The following is an 18,458-nucleotide window of genomic DNA, read 5'->3' on the forward strand; positions in this document are numbered from 1 at the left end:
TCTGGTCTTGCAACTTGTAATGCAGCCTCTTCAGTGTATATCGGGTCAATGTCATTTGTAGTGAGTTTTAACCGGGAGTCCGTTAGTATCGATCGTTTGGATGCTTTACAGACTTTCTGTGTTTAATCCAAAACACAGAGGCTCAGCGGTGTGATAAATCTCCTATGTAACTGCTCTGAATCAGTCCATGAGGGCAATGACTGACCATATAGTGTAAATGCATGAAGTGCTGGTACGTAACCTATCATTGGTCTCTGCTGCACTGTTGTTTGTGTATTATTAGACCTCTTTCATCTTCACTCTGACAAACAATTTTTCACTTTCAACACATTTTGGACACTGCAGCAGTAAGGGAAAATGGCACTGAAACAAGATTAATGGCACCCATCGAGATGGACAATGAGCCAAAAGAAAGCCATTTTTGCCCGCTACAGAAAAGCACACCCAGAAGTTAATCGTGCTTTACAATTTTGAATGGAATTAAAACCATTGAAATAACACAGTATTGTCCGTTGATTTTAGGAATTCCTTAGACCTAACCATTCCTCTCTGAGCCTTCATATGGTTAATGAATCACAAATTGGCTTAAAGCTTCTACAAAGCCACATGAACTTCATTAATATGGGATTAACATAGCAGAGATTGTATTAGATAAGAGTGCACAATAAATGGAGTACACAGACTTATCAAGGCCTATGAATGTCTCATCGGGGAAAATTCATTTAACAGTCAAGATCAATATTTGGCATCTGGTGATTGTTAAGGACATGGAAGCCTTTTTCCATAGCCCATGAAATAGAGCCCATCTGATGAACTGAAAGAGTTATATCTCCATCTAGTGGATAGTACAAAGTTCTGCACAACAGATTGTTTGAAGATACAATCCCAAATTCCCAATATTCATCTTAGCTATGTTTGACCACTGAAACGACTGAATTTCCTCTTAAACCCAATATACACATTATTAAAACATTTAAAAAACAGTGCAACACACATTGCTTTACCCCATAGACACAATACAACAGGTAGCCTACAGCACCACAGTGTTCAACTAAAAAAAAGCATGTTGTCTATATATACACACATGCATGTGTCACCATATTGTCTATATGATATAAAATATACAATGTGTAACCATATTGTCTATATGATATTAAACATAGACAATGTGTCACCATAACCAAAAGGCACCGCCAGTGCCAGCCTCAGCCATAGAATGGCTGTGATATTACATACATTTCACTTCCATTTGGTTCACTTGTGTGCACTGTCAGAGTTATGGGGGTAGTTTACATTAAACAGTTTGAGAACCACTGAGCTAGTGTAAACAGTACACGTGTGTGTTATCAGTGGTGGAAAGTAAATAAGTACATATACTCAACTTGAGTTGGACTGGATACTCAAGTACAGTCAAGTACAGTACTTGAGTAACTCAAGTACTGTACTTGAGTATAGTTTCGAGGCATTTTTACTTTAGTGGAGTATTTCCAATTTTCAGTACTTTTACGTATACTCCCCTCATAGGCAAATATTGTACACTCCACTACACTTAATTGAAAGCTTTAGTCAATGGTTACATTGTTTGATGGGACAATTGTTTGATGGGACAATCTGCATACTATTTTCGGTACTTTAAGTAATTGTTTTCCATTACTTTTGTACTTATACTCAATTACATTTTCATTACAGGACTTTTACTAGCTCCATAAAGAACCTCTCACTCCGCTATACAGCTCCGAGATGAGGCTCTATGTGGTTCTCATCCGGGATCGGTCGAACGTCCGCCAAGGCTCCGCTGTTTACCCTTTTGTATACATCGTATCCCAAAACTAATGGTAGATTCCAAACCTCACGGATGTTTAAGGTTTGGACCGGAGCATAATATTTTAGGTCTGGAGCGAAACTACCCGTTTAAATCGCTTATTTAGTCAGCCTGTGGCCATGTTTCCCATTCAACCCGGAAAACCCCCCTCCGTCCGCTGCCAGTACTGCTCCTGGTTTGGCTACAATGGGAAACATGGCCACCGGCGGACTAAATAAGCGATTTAAACGGGTAGTTTCGCTCCAGACCTAAAATATTATGCTCCGGTCCAAACCTTAAACATCCGTGAGGTTTGGAATCTACCATTAGTTTTGGGATACGATGTATACAAAAGGGTAAACAGCGGAGCTTGGCGGACGTTCGACCGATCCCGGATGAGAACCACATAGAACCTCATCTCGGAGCTGTATAGCGGAGTGAGAGGTTCTTAATGGAGCTAGACTTTTACTTGTAACAGAGTATTTCTATATTGTGGAATTAATACTTGTACTTAACTGTTGTTCCACCACTGCGTGTGTGTTCACTGTTGATGATAATGATTTGCATTCCATTCATGTCAAAACAGAGTCCAGCTGGGTGCTGTGACAACGTGGGTGTTCGCCTGGTAATTTTATGTCAATATTTGCTGTCTTGCAATAGGTCTAAAATCTAATTATAAAAGCTAAAGCAAACCAGCATAATATAAAAGTTATCATTATTTTGTTTTACCTTTGTTGTATACTTCCTTGTAACGTGTGCAATCAAAGTCATCATTCAGCTTGGGACCACATGGAACCCCCTCAAGGACCACCGGTTGAGAACCACTGGTTTATACGATTATTCTCCACCAGGGAATGAAAACACTTATTTTGTTGCAAAAAAAAAAAAAACATGTTGAAAATGGATCACAAACAACTAGCCTGGGATCAATAGACCCCTTAACAGACGACGTCACACTGATAAGAACCAGTATGCGTGCATTGATTGCATAAAACAATCACCTGCGAATCCAGTCTCAATGTTGGTAAACCGGCCAGAGCGGAAATAACTTTACGTCATCAGGTGACCAGGTGACCACCGGCATCGTGCACCTCCAAAATGATTCCGTAGTTTAATTGTGCAATGAATCTAGATATATGAAAGTTTACTTTACATTTTTATTTATATTTATTTAATTATATTACAGGAAAAAAAAAACTTTTCCGCAATACTCAAATTCTTTGGAATGTACCTGTATTCCAATTTCAATTTGAAATCATATGAAAAACATTGCAGGCTTAAGTTTCAAAATACATTTTTTTAATTAAAAAAAACAAAGACAGAAAAAGCATGACAAAGACCATACATGACCAGTTTCCTTGCTTTGTGACATCAAGGTAAACCAATACCCATACATATCTTAATGCTATTGAGATAACATCTGTGTATTTCCCCCGCATTTGCCTGCATGTGTTACTGCAGTTACCTTATTACCCAACAACATTGAACAAGTACAGACAGATGGTAAATCAAAGGAAAAACCTGAATAAATGAGCGTAGAAACATAATAAAATGCTGATGATTCCATTCAGGTGCACTGCTTTACACAATCAAGCAATTAACATCCTATCATGCTCTGACTGTGGCAAGTATAAAAATACTGAGCAGGCCCAATTGACCTTGATTTTGGATCAAGATGACCAACAAAAAAAAAGATGATCTAAGTGAAAGAGGGTTCATTATTGGGACACGGATGGCAAGAGCTTCAGTCATAAACACTGCTCAACTGGCTGTGGCTAGTGGTTCAATAGGAACAGTGCCTAAAGTGCCTGCATTATTAACCACTCAAACCCCAGCATCCTTATTGTGGGGAAGGATTTCAGAGAAAATAGCAGATCGACAAGCTCGATCGGCTAGCCTATTTTCAGCAAAAGCTTTCCCCACAATAACAGAAAATATACTAGTATAGAGCCCTAAGGGACTCCGGTCACCCATATAGGGTTTAAGTGGTTAATATAGTCATTTTCCGGGTGGAAACCGTGTATGTCCAAAACTGTTACTTTTCAATTATGGAAAAAATAACCTGGGTTCCAATGGATCCAATGTAGTTATTTAGTCACAAGTTCTTGTTAATACTTTTCATTGGTTCAATAGTTATAAACCCCACACACTCTTAATCATTTTCACATATTTTGTAGATCAGCATTGAAATTACTTTTTTTTAAAATATGGAGATACAAGCTTTCTAACCGAGAGCAACGATATGTGAAATACATCAGCAAATATGGCAGAATTGTGGTCGAAAGAGCACATTCAATGGCCGTGATGTTCATGCATTAGTGTGATGATATGTAAATTAGACCGTCAGCAAGAACAGTCCAGGTACTGTATGGTTCAGGTCCACTTGGCACCTTAGAGGGGAGGTGTCACTGGAACTGCAAATCAATGTCAAGTTATTCTGAGTGATCACCTTTATCCTTTGATGAAACATTTCTATCCAGATGGGAGTGGTCTCTTATAGGATGCTAATGCGCTATCCGCAGGGAACGAGGGGTCACTGAATCGTTTCGAGTATGAAAATGATGTCAATCATACGCTATGGCCTTCACAGTTACCCCATCTCAACCCAATTTGAACACCTCAGGATTTTGTAACTACATGTTTGATAGCACTTCCCACCACCACCACCATCAGAACATTCTACCTTCTTAGAATGGTGTTCCATCGCTCCAGAATTGTACCAATCTATGCTAGGGTGCAACTGAAGCTGTTCTGGCAGGCTGTGGTGACCCAACAATTCCCTTTAATTTGTCACCCGTCATATGTATATTCTAAATTCATTTTCACCATTACTGTGACCAAGAGATACTCCAGGACCAAGATGGACAATATTTTTTATATCAACATAATAGTCAGTACTCTGATTCAGAATCCAGTTCACAATAAAACTCATGCACGGCTGCTTCTTCTTGTACCCAGTTTGGCCATAATGGAACTAAGAATGTACCGGTATGTTTTACAAGGTCTCAAAGTGACACGTGCATAGATTTTGTTTGCAAGTTATGGAGTAACAAACCCTGATCCTCAAAGAGGGAAATGAGGGTAAAATCCCAAAAGGTAAACCGTCAGATACTTATCACACCCGCAGTTCTCCAGGCAACATACAGACCAGCATGACTGAGGCTTCTAAATGCACTGTAGTAACAAGACTATTGTCTGATGGCCTTTGAGTCTAGATAATCTGAAAGCAACTCAAGCTTTGAGAACACCAGTCCAAATCGTTAGGAGAAACAACTTTGCATTCATACTTAAGCTCTGAAATTATGTGGCACATTTGATACAGAAGAAGCCCGACTTCAACAGCTCCAGGGCACTATGGGGCTGTTTTGAAGCTCTGCATCTGGTTAACAACAGAAAGGTTATAGTGATCCCTTAATTCAAATAATACAAAAAGGATTTCAAGAAAACTGGTTAATACAAGCAATAATGGCTATAGCAAATGGGAAAGAAAATGTTCACGTTAAAATGAACCACATCAGCCACAAAAGCTTGTAGAGCACCATATCGGCAAAAAGCAATCACCTCTGAATACAAAATACCAGTAGGTCTACTGTAGATGCCAACTGTTATTATCAACCTACCCCCAACAGTATGCAGAAGCAAAAACAAACACTCAAAATAAAACAAAATTAAATAAAAATCATAAAGCATTGACACAATGTAGTGTATAAAATAAAAAATACTGTTTAAAAAAACTACGTTTTATACTTGCATTTAAAAAGGTTAAACCAAAGTTATGAATGCTTTGCAAACCTCACATGGCAAAGTAACATGGCTGTGAGGATTTGACTTTGTTCCAAGGATTATGTACTGAAAATGTACATGTTGTCAGCCTGGGCCCTGATGTGCATGTAGAGGCTCACAGTTCATAACAATGGAAATTTGTACCGCATAACACTTTAAGTACGGCATTGTATCCATTACCACTGCAGCTTATTATCTGACACCATGTCTAAAAAAAAACCTAACTGGTTTGAGAACTGTGAACCGGATAAGTTGGAAAAGAAAAGAAAAAAACCCATGAAAATATGCCACTTTAAAACAGGCCTGTGCAATGTAACAGAGAACTTAATTCCACCGTGTTCATCCTAATTGTTTTGATAACACCACTGTGGTGTGTCATAATCCCTTTGTTTGTCCTATTTAATATATCCTGAACATAACCGAAACTCTGTGAAGGCAGTGGAAGTCCAACAGATAGCTGCACCATAGATGACATAGCCTTCCTGCTGATCATGTTAGCAAATTCTGTTGTGATAAAAAAAAAGTAACATGACATGATATGTACTGTATGTAGTGGTGACAATGAGTGTCCATGACATGATATGTATGTAGTGGTAAACGAGCAAAACTCTTGCACACCTACAGATCGACATAGCCGACCAACGTAGAAGTAAAAACTCCCCACTCACCATCTTGCGCACTTGCAAATAAAACTTTTACGGGTATCGCAACTTTTTGGCCAGGAATCCCTCATTGTAAGATAATCAGATGAAGGTCTCTGCACTGACATTGTGTGCTTCCCATTACATTTTTATTTGCAAGTGATTAAGGTGGTGTGCTGGAGTCTTTTCTTCTATGCGTGTAGTGGTGACAATGAGTGTCCATCGCAGCGCTGCCTTGGACATGATGTTTGGACTAGAGCCAGCACTGAGTGGGCTCGCCATTCTCTGCAGTAAAACTGACTGCTAGTTCCAGGGTGAATGTGAGTGAGTTCTGGTCAAGTTTCCATTTTCCAAACAAATCCTTGGGAGAAGTAGCAGCTCCATTGTAACAGATACGGTCTGGTCACGCAACGTGGCAACACTCACTTCCTCAGCAGTCTTTTTAGAGGTCAATGTAGAAGTTTTGTTGAAGTCATTGTGTAAAAGAAAAAACAGCCAGTATGACAAAGCTGTTATACCACCTGGCAGGTGGCAGTCAGTCACACAGAAGGCCAAAGTGGTGTGGCTATCTTAGTCCAGCTCTGGAGGTCATCCACTCAAGACCTTGACATAAACTGGAATAAGAAAAAATACATAAATGCAGAGCAGTGTCTAAACATAAAGGATTTTGACACATCAACATACCAAGAATTATCTTCACAGATTTTATTGTAATGCTCGTCTTCCCCCCAAATGATCTTGTCACATCAAGGTCAAGGTCAAAAATGTTCTGCCATTGTGTCCTCCTGGTCTAGCCAGAGGGCAACTCATCGAAACTGATTGCTGATGTTTATATGTTTTAGAGCAATGGTTCTCAAAGTGGGGTCCGGGGACCCCCAGTGGTCCTTGATGGGGTCACAGCAAAATGTGTAAATAAATATATGGTAGCATAAAAATTAGTTTAACGACTTTAACCCTACATACATCGGTTTATTTGAAAATAGCCTATCTACAAGCTTGTAGATCAACGATTTAAGAAATCTTGAAACCTTGAAACCTTGAAATCTTGAAAATCTTGAAAATCTTGAATCTTGATTTGAACACAAATCTTATCATATGGGGGCTCCTGGCACAACATATTTTCAGATGGGGGTCCACAAGCCAAATACATGATTAATTTGGGGGTCCTTGACAGGAATGTCAAATCTGGGATGCAGCATTGTTTAATGTTGCATTGTTACTACGTCACTGTGACTCTCTCCAAACGATGTCGATACGTTGCTGTTGTAACTAAGACCTGAAGTGTTTAAATGGCCATACTGGTAGTCTGGCATGTTAAGACCATTGAGATTGCTCATAAAGTCTCTTCATTTTATGAATGAACTAAACTTACCCTAACCCATTAGGTTATAAGTTATTCTATTGTGACATCACTGCCACTAGAGGGCGCTATCCCCCTGGGTCACAGTGTCATTTTTTCCCCCATAAGGGAATCTTAGATGTCGCCATATAAGAACTGTGTTCCAGAAATAAACAAATCACCCTGGAGATTACACCCATATGGACATGAATGAAGAGTCAACTGACTCATTTCCAAACACAGACGTTATCAAATGTAACTAAATATCATAAACGACACAGAGTCACATACCCGACAAAATCGCCGGGGTGGTTTGTTTAACACAGTTTGTATACGACGCAATCTAAGATTTGCCTATGGGGATTGCAATACAAAAACATTACAAAAACGGTACTCTATTGGGAGTGTGTGTGGCAAATGGACGCTCTTTGTCTTACCCCTCTCCTGTCAGTGCACAGCAGGACTGGATGTGCCAGGGGTGGTCTTTGATGGAGCTGAGGCTGAGGTATTTGGAGATCTCGGCTGCAGACATACAGTCCTTCATATCCTGCTTGTTGGCAAATATCAACACAGCTGCCTTCCGCAGGTCCTGAGGCCAGACACAAGGATCAGACGGAGAACAATGAAACCAGCACTGTGCACGTTAAACATTCACCGTTTCAACACAGACTGGGAACAATGTGACTGCAGCACAGTGGGAACCACTGACGCTGGTATAATATGATCATGTGTAGGGCACTGGTTCTCAAATAGTGGGTCGGGACCCATTTATTATGGGCCACAAGTAAATTCCTGATTTTTTTTTAAATTTCCTACAGTTAATATTTCAAAAGATTTTAAAAAATTTCCCCCAAAATATATATTCTTTTCATGAATTAAAAACAACTTCAAAATATTTTCTAAAGAACTTCATTAACAAATAAAAGTATTGAAAATAGCAGATCTACAAGCTCACAAGGCGTCACAAGTCTCACGATGCGACACGTTGTGAGCCTTTATTTTCACCAGTTTGGGTCACGGTGAGACATCGAATTTCTATTTTGGGTCTCCGACTAAAACGTTTGGGAACCAGTGGTGTAGGGTCAGGGTGTACCACAAGCGTTGGCCACTGGCTGGATATCCGAACATTAAAACATTCCCAACAGGCTGCTTTTGTTATGGATTTGTTTTCTTTCTTTGCGAGCTGCTTATCATCCCAAGGAGCCCATACATTGAGGGAGTTGTGCGTCACCAAAATGAATGAGAAACTGTCACTCAGGCTCGTTTGTGTGTGCTTGTCAGACGCAATTGGCTAGCCACATAAGTATTAGCATGATTTTCCAAATTCCAAATGGTCACGCTCCGGTGTTGCCCACAAGTTTCCCCCCATTGCCAATGTTTTCTGCCAATGATTAAACAATACCTTCTATGTAGTTATTTATTTGATAACCAATACAACCATTACTATATTTCACAAGAGAGATCCTCAGCTTTCTAATCATGTGTACTATGGGGCAACTAAAATGTTAAAATAGTTGTATATTTATGATTTAAAGTCTACACTAGCTATACTTTCTATACTATAGGCCTATTTTGACAGAATTAAACAGCTATACTGTATATCTGTGTGGGTGTTTCAGTAAATCCTGCTACTGCCACCAACATGAGGAATGACCTACCAAAATACATAAAGGTTCTCGAATCCCTACCCAAACTCAAAACTAACCTAAAATAATTCCTGTCTTTAAAATGCAAGTGAACTTAGTTTTTCTCCTACAACACCTTGATAGTAGAATCCTCTGCCCCTACCCTTCCTTTCTCTGTAAACATACCTCATCATTCTACTGAGTTTTATTCCAATATGCTTTGTATTGAATTTGTATTGCATGATACATTACATTCTGATTAATTGAGTACAATGGACCACAATGGAAACAAGCTCCCCGGGGCCTTTTGTGCTATCGTTTGTTTTAGCATTACCTTTGACTGTACTACCTGTACTGTTGACAATGGTGTTAAGTATTCAATCAATCAATCCTGTGTGGGAGTGACAGTCTGAGGTAGTTGCCCCCTTTATTTAATGTACATAACATTACAACATTCTGCCAGAGCTGTTTCGCCTAGGCGAACCGCCTAGACTGAATTGGTCAGCGCCAAGACTACACATTACAATAGGCTACCACAACAATGGTATAATGTAGTTGTTTTCCATCACGTACTAGGGCTGTCAGAACGAATTTCACTATTCGAAAATAATTCGAATGTTATTTTTTTTTATAATATTCGAATGTTAAAATTGATATTCGAATGTAGCTTTTATCATTTATTTATTTTTTTTAAAATACATTTTGTTTTTTATAAAATTTTAAATAAAATGTGTTTTATTAAAGAATCTAACGATGCGAAACAAGGCCGCTTCTTGCCTGCAGGCATGTAAAGAATGTGCTCGTCAGGTCACGTGATATCAACAATACTGTTTGTGAGTCAGCACCGCGCGACAGTGAGTGAGTGCAGTAGATGTAAACATGGCAGAAGGCGGCGAGGTCGTGGATGCACCAGAGATCACCACTCCTGATCATTTAAGGAGTGATGTGTGGAAAGTTTTTGGATTTCCATCCAAAAACGGAAAAATAACAAGAAAAGACATAGCAATCTGTAGAGTATGCAAGATCGAAATGAAGTATCACACCACTACAAGCAACCTGAGGAATCATGTCGCAATGTTGCACCCTGCTACGTTTGCCGAGATGGCAGATCTGGATGAACCACAGTTAAAACAGGCTAGGATCACCTCGTTTCTGCCCCCCTCCTCCTCGTCGCGAGGTTTACCTGCTGCTCGCCAGAAGGCGATTACAAATAAATTGACCCAATTTATCTGCAAAGATATGAGACCGATTAACCTCTCGCAGGGGGCTGGGTTCCAAGAGTTCATACGGGAGCTTGAGCCAAGGTACATAATTCCCTGCAACACCACAATCACTGACAGAGTTGTGAAGCTATATGATGTCACTAAAAACAAAGTCAGAGAAATGGTTACTGGAGAAAAGATTGCCCTGACCACAGATGGGTGGACGTCACTAGCAACGGAAAGCTATGTGACACTCACTGCACATTTTATAAATGAGAAATGGGAGATGAAAGATGTCATTCTCAAAACCGCGGAAGCCCAGACAAGCCACACAGCTGAGAATGTCGCAGGCTACATAAAAGGCAGACCAAAGGCCACAGCACTGCATTTCAACAAGTCTCCAGCAGACATGTACCTCCTGGAGGCCAAGCAGACGGCACTTGAAGTCACACAAAATAAGCTAGTCAACGACTGCGCTACTCGGTGGAATAGCACCTACGACATGGTGTGTCGGGCAGCTGAGCAACAAGCCCCCGTTGCAGCGGTAATCATGGAAAAAAAACTCAGTCATCTGGAGTTGAGCACCAATGAGTGGAGGATTATGGAGAGGGTCAGAGAAGTGCTTAAGCCTTTCAAAGTGGCCACTGAGGGTTTATCAACCGACCGATTCCCAACAGCATCAGCCGTTCTTCCCCTTAAGTTTGTGCTTTTGTCGCAACTCCAGGCTTCCACCGACGACCCAGCAGCAGTCAATGAAATGAAAACAAAGATCTCAACTGACCTCAAGAAGAGATACAGCGAGGACAAATCTGCCTTCATGCTACTTAACGCCGCTAGCTACCTCGACCCGCGGTTCCTTCGGCTGGTTCATTTGGACGACGGACAAAAACATAAAGTACGTGAGAAAATTAAAAGTGAACTGCAGTTGCTGCCGGTTGAAGAGGGGCGAGATGTGATTGTGATTGCTGAGGGCCCGGGGCAAGACGAGGAAGGAGCAGCCATGGCTACAGCAGGGACATCGCGACAGGGCAAGACAGCCAAGAAAACAGACTTTTAAATGATAGTGGATTTTAGATTTGTGTTTTAGGGTATTAGATTTTTAGATAGGCAATTGCTTTTTTTAGATTTGAAGTTTGGTATTGTAATCAGCAAAATAATTCAGTGTTTTTAATGGCACCTGTCTTTTTAAACCTCTGTGATCATGCTGAAAGCTGAATAAACAATAAACATAAACATAAAACAGCTCTTAGCGCCATGGGATATCTGTTTGGGAATGTTTACAGTCAAGCACCAGATCCATCAGGTTTGTTTTTATTTTATTTTGGTACATTTTTTGGGTAAAATAAATAAAAGTAAGCACAATATAACTTAAACCCAGTGTAAAGTGTAACGAAACACTTATTTTCAATGTGGTCCTATAGGTGCCACCGTAGACCTACTACAACAAGAGATGGTGTCGTACGAGAGAGAGACCCCGCTACCGAGCAACGGCAACCCACTGGAGTGGTGGGGGGTGTCATGTTCCAAGTACCCCCACCTTGCCCAGCTGGCACGGCGCTATTTGTGCATCCCGGGTACTTCGGTTAGAGCAGAGAGGGTTTTCTCCACCGCCGGGATAATCGTAAATAAAAAACGCTCTGCATTAGATCCAGAAAACGTGGATCGCCTTGTGTTCTTGGCTAACAACCTTTAAGTCTCGCCAATGTTGTTGTTTTATTTTGTTTTTATTTGATGCTGCTGAACGCTGAGCACTTTATTATTTTCATATTATTTTACTCGTTTGGAACAGTGGTTTTGTTTGGTCAAAGTTGACAAGATAATTTAACAGATTAAGATTTACACAGTTGCAATGTCGCAATGTTCGCTTATTTCACTTTCATTGCTGGACTTATTGGGACTGTTCAGCGTACGTACATGAACACAATGTGTTCATGTCATGATTGATAGCCTATTCATTGTTAAAAAAAAAAGGAGAGAGAAACTGGACTTGTCCTGCTGTTAAAGACTGTTCCTTCCTCGTTTCATATTGAGTCTACTGAGTGCAAGTGAAGTGCATTAGATAGCAATCTGTGCTGTACTCAATAAAATACAACGTATCCAACGTTATACATTTTGTGCCTGCCTACCATTATTACATGCAAGCGACATCAGCGTTGTTGCGTTGAAAAAGTAGCTTTGGATGGGGCGCCGTTTAGTGGACATAACGTGCATAATTAACCACCTCGATGTTCGTTGTACTGTGTAACCCGAATCTAACCCTAAAACCGAAATAACGTTTTTTTAAACGGGAAAAAAGTACCCGAACCCGCCCGAAAACCGAACATTTTAAAAAATAAAACCCCAAAAATATTCGAATATTACAAATAAAAAGGCTTTGAAATTCGAATGGCATTTTACAGTACAACTGACAGCCCTATCACGTACGTGACACCAATCCATCAGACGCCCTGTAACCTCACAGGAGAGATTGTGCACTGGGGCTGAACAATAATTATCATATCGATATCTAGATATTTACCTCTACTACGGGAGTGTAGTAGAGTGCATGAGACAAGTACGAACGCAAATTGCGCAATAGTTTCATGGGACGTGAAGTTACGTTCTTTTAAATTATTGAACAATAAGTCATTTCCGTGATTTGTGTGTGTGTGCGTGTGTCCACTACACGGAACCAAGCTCCTCACAAATACACTCTCACCTACTAGATGTTGATTAGATGCGACCATTTCCCTGTCTCTCTCTTACGTGCATTGTTATGTGACGCTCTCTCTCTCTCTCTCATCCATCCCATAGACAACGTTTATCATGTTCTGTTCTCTTGAAGATGCAATCACTAGGTCTAATAATAGCTCTCCATCCTGATGAAAGCACCTATGGTGTGCGTACATGTGCGCGTGCATGAATATATGGATATATGAACGTGCATGAATGATCAGGGTCCCAGTTTTGGGGTTTGAAAATATGATCACCCTAAGCCAAGTAGTTTACAATATAATAGGTTCATCTCAACTAATCTTCATCAATAAGTAGAAAACTACACGGAGATATACTTCTAAGGCAGGAGGGGGGAAAGACGAATTCACATATTTTTCACTTCAAGATGTTCTTCTGCTGGCCCTTGACCGTGTATGAACTCTGAATGGTTTACCTCATGAGCCAGCATCCTGTAGAGCTCCTCTTTAGAAATGGCCAACCTCTCTCTGTCTGTGCTGTCCACCACCAGTATGACAAACTGTAGAACGGAGGAGGCAAAAATCACAGTGAGTAACATTTTCAACAGGCCATTTACAGCAGAGCCCTGAAACACAGTGGGTGGGCAATTCTTGGCCGAAGACTTCACAATGGCCTTGCCCCTGACGCTGGTGACTGCTATGCTAATGCTCCCTTTTGAATAGGAGAGACTGACAACATAATGACAAAAGAACAAGGACGTCTAATTTTGGAGAGGTGTGTGAGAGAGACAGTGAATAGGAGAGGTTATTGTCTGTGAGAACGCAGCAAGGAGGTGGCTGCTGGCAGATGTTGACATCAGCGTAGTATGTCTCTGCATCATGTTACAGTATAGCGTTATATAAATATATACAGTATAATATATACTGTATAGACTAGATGGTGTGAGCAGTGTATACAACTATAAGTGAATTCCTGTGGTTGCAAACACAGCCCAGCTGCGGGTGTTCTTTTTTTTCCTCCTCCTCTCACTTTGTCCATACACTGCACACTCTGACCCTCGCTCTGCTTTTCTGATGGGCCCCTTTGTGGATGAGTGACCTCTGACTTGAGCCGCCCCAACTGCTGTCTGTGCTCTGAACAAACACGCCAGCTGCCATGCTCTGGGAGGGGAACTGCTGCTGCTGGCCACTACTTTTGTCTCCCTCACCGACAACATCTATTAGGGATTAAGAGCCCAGCTATAGTTACAGCCTCGCATCGCTGTAGCGCTAAAAATGTGAGACTCCATCCAAGGCCGCTGCCAATAGCAACAGTGGTGTTGTTATTGGCATAGGGATAACCCCATCCAGCTGATCAATTCAGCTTTAAATGAACTTCAGTCACATGGCCATACAGAGTTGATCAGTTTGTGCATGTGTGGATGAGCATATGTTACGGTTCCCATCGGTTCACTCACCTCTGTATTGGAGAAATAGGTATTCCAAGAAGACCTGAGAGAATCCTGCCCTCCGATATCCCACATCAGGAAGTGAGTGTTCTTCACCACTATTTCCTCCACGTTGCTTCCTATGGTAGGTGAGGTATGGACCACCTCATTCATCAGACTGGATAGGGGAAAAGGTGTGCACGGTCATCATTGCAAACAAATGACAAATACACAGGCTTAGACAGAGAGCGGTCAGCGCTGTAAACTACTTACAACTGGTAGAGTATTGTGGTCTTTCCTGCATTGTCCAGTCCCACAATTATCACCTTGTGCTCTGCAAAAATATGAAAACAGTAAATTAACAATGGGATTTGTAACATGAGCCATGAAGTGACGTGATGATGGGTATTTACTCAACTCAACTAGTAAGCCAGTGACTTCTTCCAAAGTCGACCCATATACACCCAGAGGTGTGGGATATATGAATGACCTCATTGTCATTTACTTTGTTAAAAAAAGACCAAAGCAACAACATCCTGCCAGGGGAATGTGGTAAAAGTATAGGCCATGCCAATTTCCGTTTTCCTTTCATTCACCGCAGTGGGTCCTTTCAGAATCATAAGGACACTGAACTTCCTTCCTACAAATCGCCTTTTCAAAGGCAACGCGACCTCCTCCTTCCAAGCACGACTCGAACCACAGCAACTTGCTCCCATTCATAAATCCACTAACACCACCGTTTAAGAACCATGCTACTGTAAGGGGCACTTTAACACCTGCCTGCCAAACAGGCACACATGACAGACCAAAGGCAGAATCAACGCTGGCACGTCCGTGCTAGAATATCCCACTGGAGTGTTTTGACTCTTCCACCTTTTGAGGCCTCTGGTAGACGGAGAGGAAGGAAGTCTGGTCAGAGGGCCAATGATTCCGACAGTTTTGGCACAACACGCAGGATGTTGGAGGATGCATTACTGCATGTTTATTGCTCACTGAGAGACAGCAGCTACCCTATGGTGGCCATGCATAGAGATAAACAGAGAATTTAGTTACAGTCTCATCCAAGCTGCCAAAAGAAAAAACGTTAAAATTCACACAAAAACTACTTGTCCAGCCTTGGACCCTTGCAATTGCATTACAGTAAAACGCTTTGGATAATAAAACAATACATTATGACTGTATGGCCACTGAGCAGGCTACCAACGACTCAAGGTAAGATGCCACTCCGGCACATCTCAACAACTCCACTCGGGAGCCTCGTTCAGATCTCTTTAAGCGAGTGAAAGCCGACAGTGGGAACGCTATAATCCAGAATTGGAAAATAGGATTAGCAGTCTAAGGCTATTATCCTAACTGGACACATAGAAATGCAACAAAAGGTCAATAGAATTGGACCAAAGAGATCATTATGTTGAGGATCATCTCCCATTCTTCACAGAGCATCAGCAAAGAGAATGGCAAGCGAAGCTACCTTTACATTCAACTAACCTGTGATCTGACAGATACATTGTATTGGGGGGTCGTTTAGTTATTTGTCAAAGCTCAAATAAACAGTGGCAGAAAGTAACGAAGTACGTGTACTCAAGTACAGTAGTTAAGTACAATTCTGAGGTATTTTTACTTTACTGGAGTATTTCCAATTTTCAATACTTTTACTTCTACTCCACTACATCTCAGAGGAAAATATTGTACTTTTACTCCACTACAATTATTTGAAAACTTTCTAGTTAAATAAATAAAATGACGGTGAGCTTGTCGATCTGCTATTTTCAAGAGAATTGTATACATATTGAAAATGGGACATTGTGCATAAGGAGTACTTTTACTTTAAGATACTTTAAGTATATTTTGATGCCAATACTTTTGAACTTTTACTCAAGTTACATTTTGAACACAGGCCTTTTACTTGTAACAGTATTTCTAGATTGTGGTATTGGTACTTTCACTCAAGCAAAAAAAAAAAAAAACAGTATCTTTCTAGTAGCCAGTTTAATGCTTGATGAAAATGCTCTGATGTTATCAACAAGTTTCTTATAGTGCACAAAACCTACCTAATCATGTTGAACAACACATCTGTTCTACTATGTGGCAAGTCGACCTTTCACACACCGACAACAACTTTAACTAATTTAGTTACTGTTTTTGGTAGCTTACTTATACTTTCACATTTATTATAAGGGGGGGGGGGATAAATCACATTTGACATACAAAAAATTGTAAAAGTCAGGAATTAAAAGGTTATTTGAGTAAAAGTACCAAAGCATTGGCATCAACATGTAAAGTACCAAAAGCATTAGTACGCATTATGCAGAATGTCCCATTTCCCCAAGTTTTCAAATATATAAAATCTTTTGAAAATAGCAGATCTATCATCTACAAGCTCACAATGCGTCACAGTGTGAGCTTGTAGGGCTGAAGTGGTTAATTTATGTTTTGTAATAATAATCAAAATCTACAAAGTAACTAGTAACTGAAGTTTTCAAATAATTGTAGAGGAGTAAAAGTACAATATTTGCCTCTGAGATGTAGTGGAGTAGAAATCCAAGTAAAGAAGATTGGATACATCCAGTAAATAAAAAATACCTCAAAATTGTACTTAAGTACAGTAATCAAGTAAATGTACTTAGTTCCTTTACACCACTGATGATGATACATTAGCACAGTTTAGCTGGATGGAGGATAATAAGCCATGCTAGCTGAACGCTAGGCTTTAAGCAGCTAGCTTAACAGCTGAACGGCTCGGCGGACCAGTAGCTGTTCAGAACAGAACAGTTTAACATACATAACGTAACGTTAACCCACCTTCATTACAAAAGAAACTCCACAGCTTGGCGAAGATGAGGCCCATTGTTGTTGACGATGATGATATAACGGCGTGGTTCCAGCTGAGTGTGTGTGTGTGTGTGTGTGTGTGTGTGTGTGTGTGTGTGTGTGTGTGTGTGTGTGTGTGTGGGAGAACGGGTTTAGTGGCTGGACTGTTATGCGTAATGTGTGTGTGTGGGCTGTGGGCACCAATCCACACCGTAGTTATAATGTGCTTCTTTCTCTGGCTAACATGAGACTGGATCTATCCTTTCCAACAGGACTCCATTTAATCTAAAAACAAAACGACAACTATCGTGTGGATTTAAAGTGTTTTAAGGGTGGCAGATTCCTTTCTTGTGTGTGTCTGGTCTTCCTCCACCACCGGTTGGTTCAGGTTGTGTTATCTATCTATTCAGCAGAGAGTTGCTGCAGCTGCAAAGCACGACTGACTGTGTTGTTGACTCGAGTCGACTGACACGGCTACAGCCCGTTAGCAAGTGTTGCCAGATTTTGTGAGAGAAATAAGCAACCAGGTCTATGAATTGATTGATTGATTGATGTACTTTATTTAGTAAGACATGAGAACAGTACATGGCAGTACATAACAGTACATGGAAGTACAAATTCGCAATAAACAATAAACAAGCTCAAAAGAAGTGACTTAGGCCAGTGGTTCTCAAACTTTTTCATGTCAAGGACCCCCAAATTGACACTTTTTAGCCTGCGGACCCCCATTTCAAAAGATATGCCAGGGACCCCCATAAGAGAAGATTGTTTACAGCTCTAGCAGTGATTCTCAACCATTTTAATGTCAAGGACCCCCAGTTCGACATGCATTAGGCTACAGACCCCCATTTAATGGCATTTCTATCACTTGGACCGCAATTTATATTGTATCTATGTCAATTTAACTCTCAGAGTTACAGACCCATAAGGGTCCATTTGGTGCCTAATCAATCATTTAGCTGGGGCCCCCCTGGAACTCCCTCAAGGACCCCTGGGGGTCCCCAGACCCCACTTTAATTGAGAATGACTTAGGCTGCATCGGCTGTTTGAAAATACCAGATCTACAAGTTGAGCTCGCGTAGATCTGCTATTTTCAAAGAAATCTTGAAGAAAATGTGACAAATCTGGAATATTTTTTGAAACATTTTAACAGCACA

At 40.7% G+C, this 18,458-nt stretch overlaps 1 protein-coding gene across 1 annotated transcript; it reads right to left on the bottom strand.

Moving 5' to 3' along the window:
- Window positions 1-3,081: 3,081 nt before the first annotated feature.
- On the bottom strand, window positions 3,082-17,735 carry arl8 (ADP-ribosylation factor-like 8). Its single transcript, XM_084048780.1, has 6 exons — window positions 17,293-17,735; window positions 14,764-14,824; window positions 14,521-14,668; window positions 13,540-13,623; window positions 8,002-8,153; window positions 3,082-6,839 (listed from the first exon to the last, which is right to left on the bottom strand). The coding sequence occupies exons 1-6, from the start codon at window positions 17,336-17,338 to the stop codon at window positions 6,791-6,793; spliced, it is 540 nt and encodes a 179-aa protein (XP_083904906.1). The 5' UTR covers window positions 17,339-17,735; the 3' UTR covers window positions 3,082-6,790.
- Between the last annotated feature and the right edge of the window lie 723 nt (window positions 17,736-18,458).

Source organism: Gymnoscopelus microlampas (assembly GCF_963454915.1).
Source record: "Gymnoscopelus microlampas genome assembly, chromosome: 22".
Taxonomy (NCBI): domain Eukaryota; kingdom Metazoa; phylum Chordata; class Actinopteri; order Myctophiformes; family Myctophidae; genus Gymnoscopelus; species Gymnoscopelus microlampas.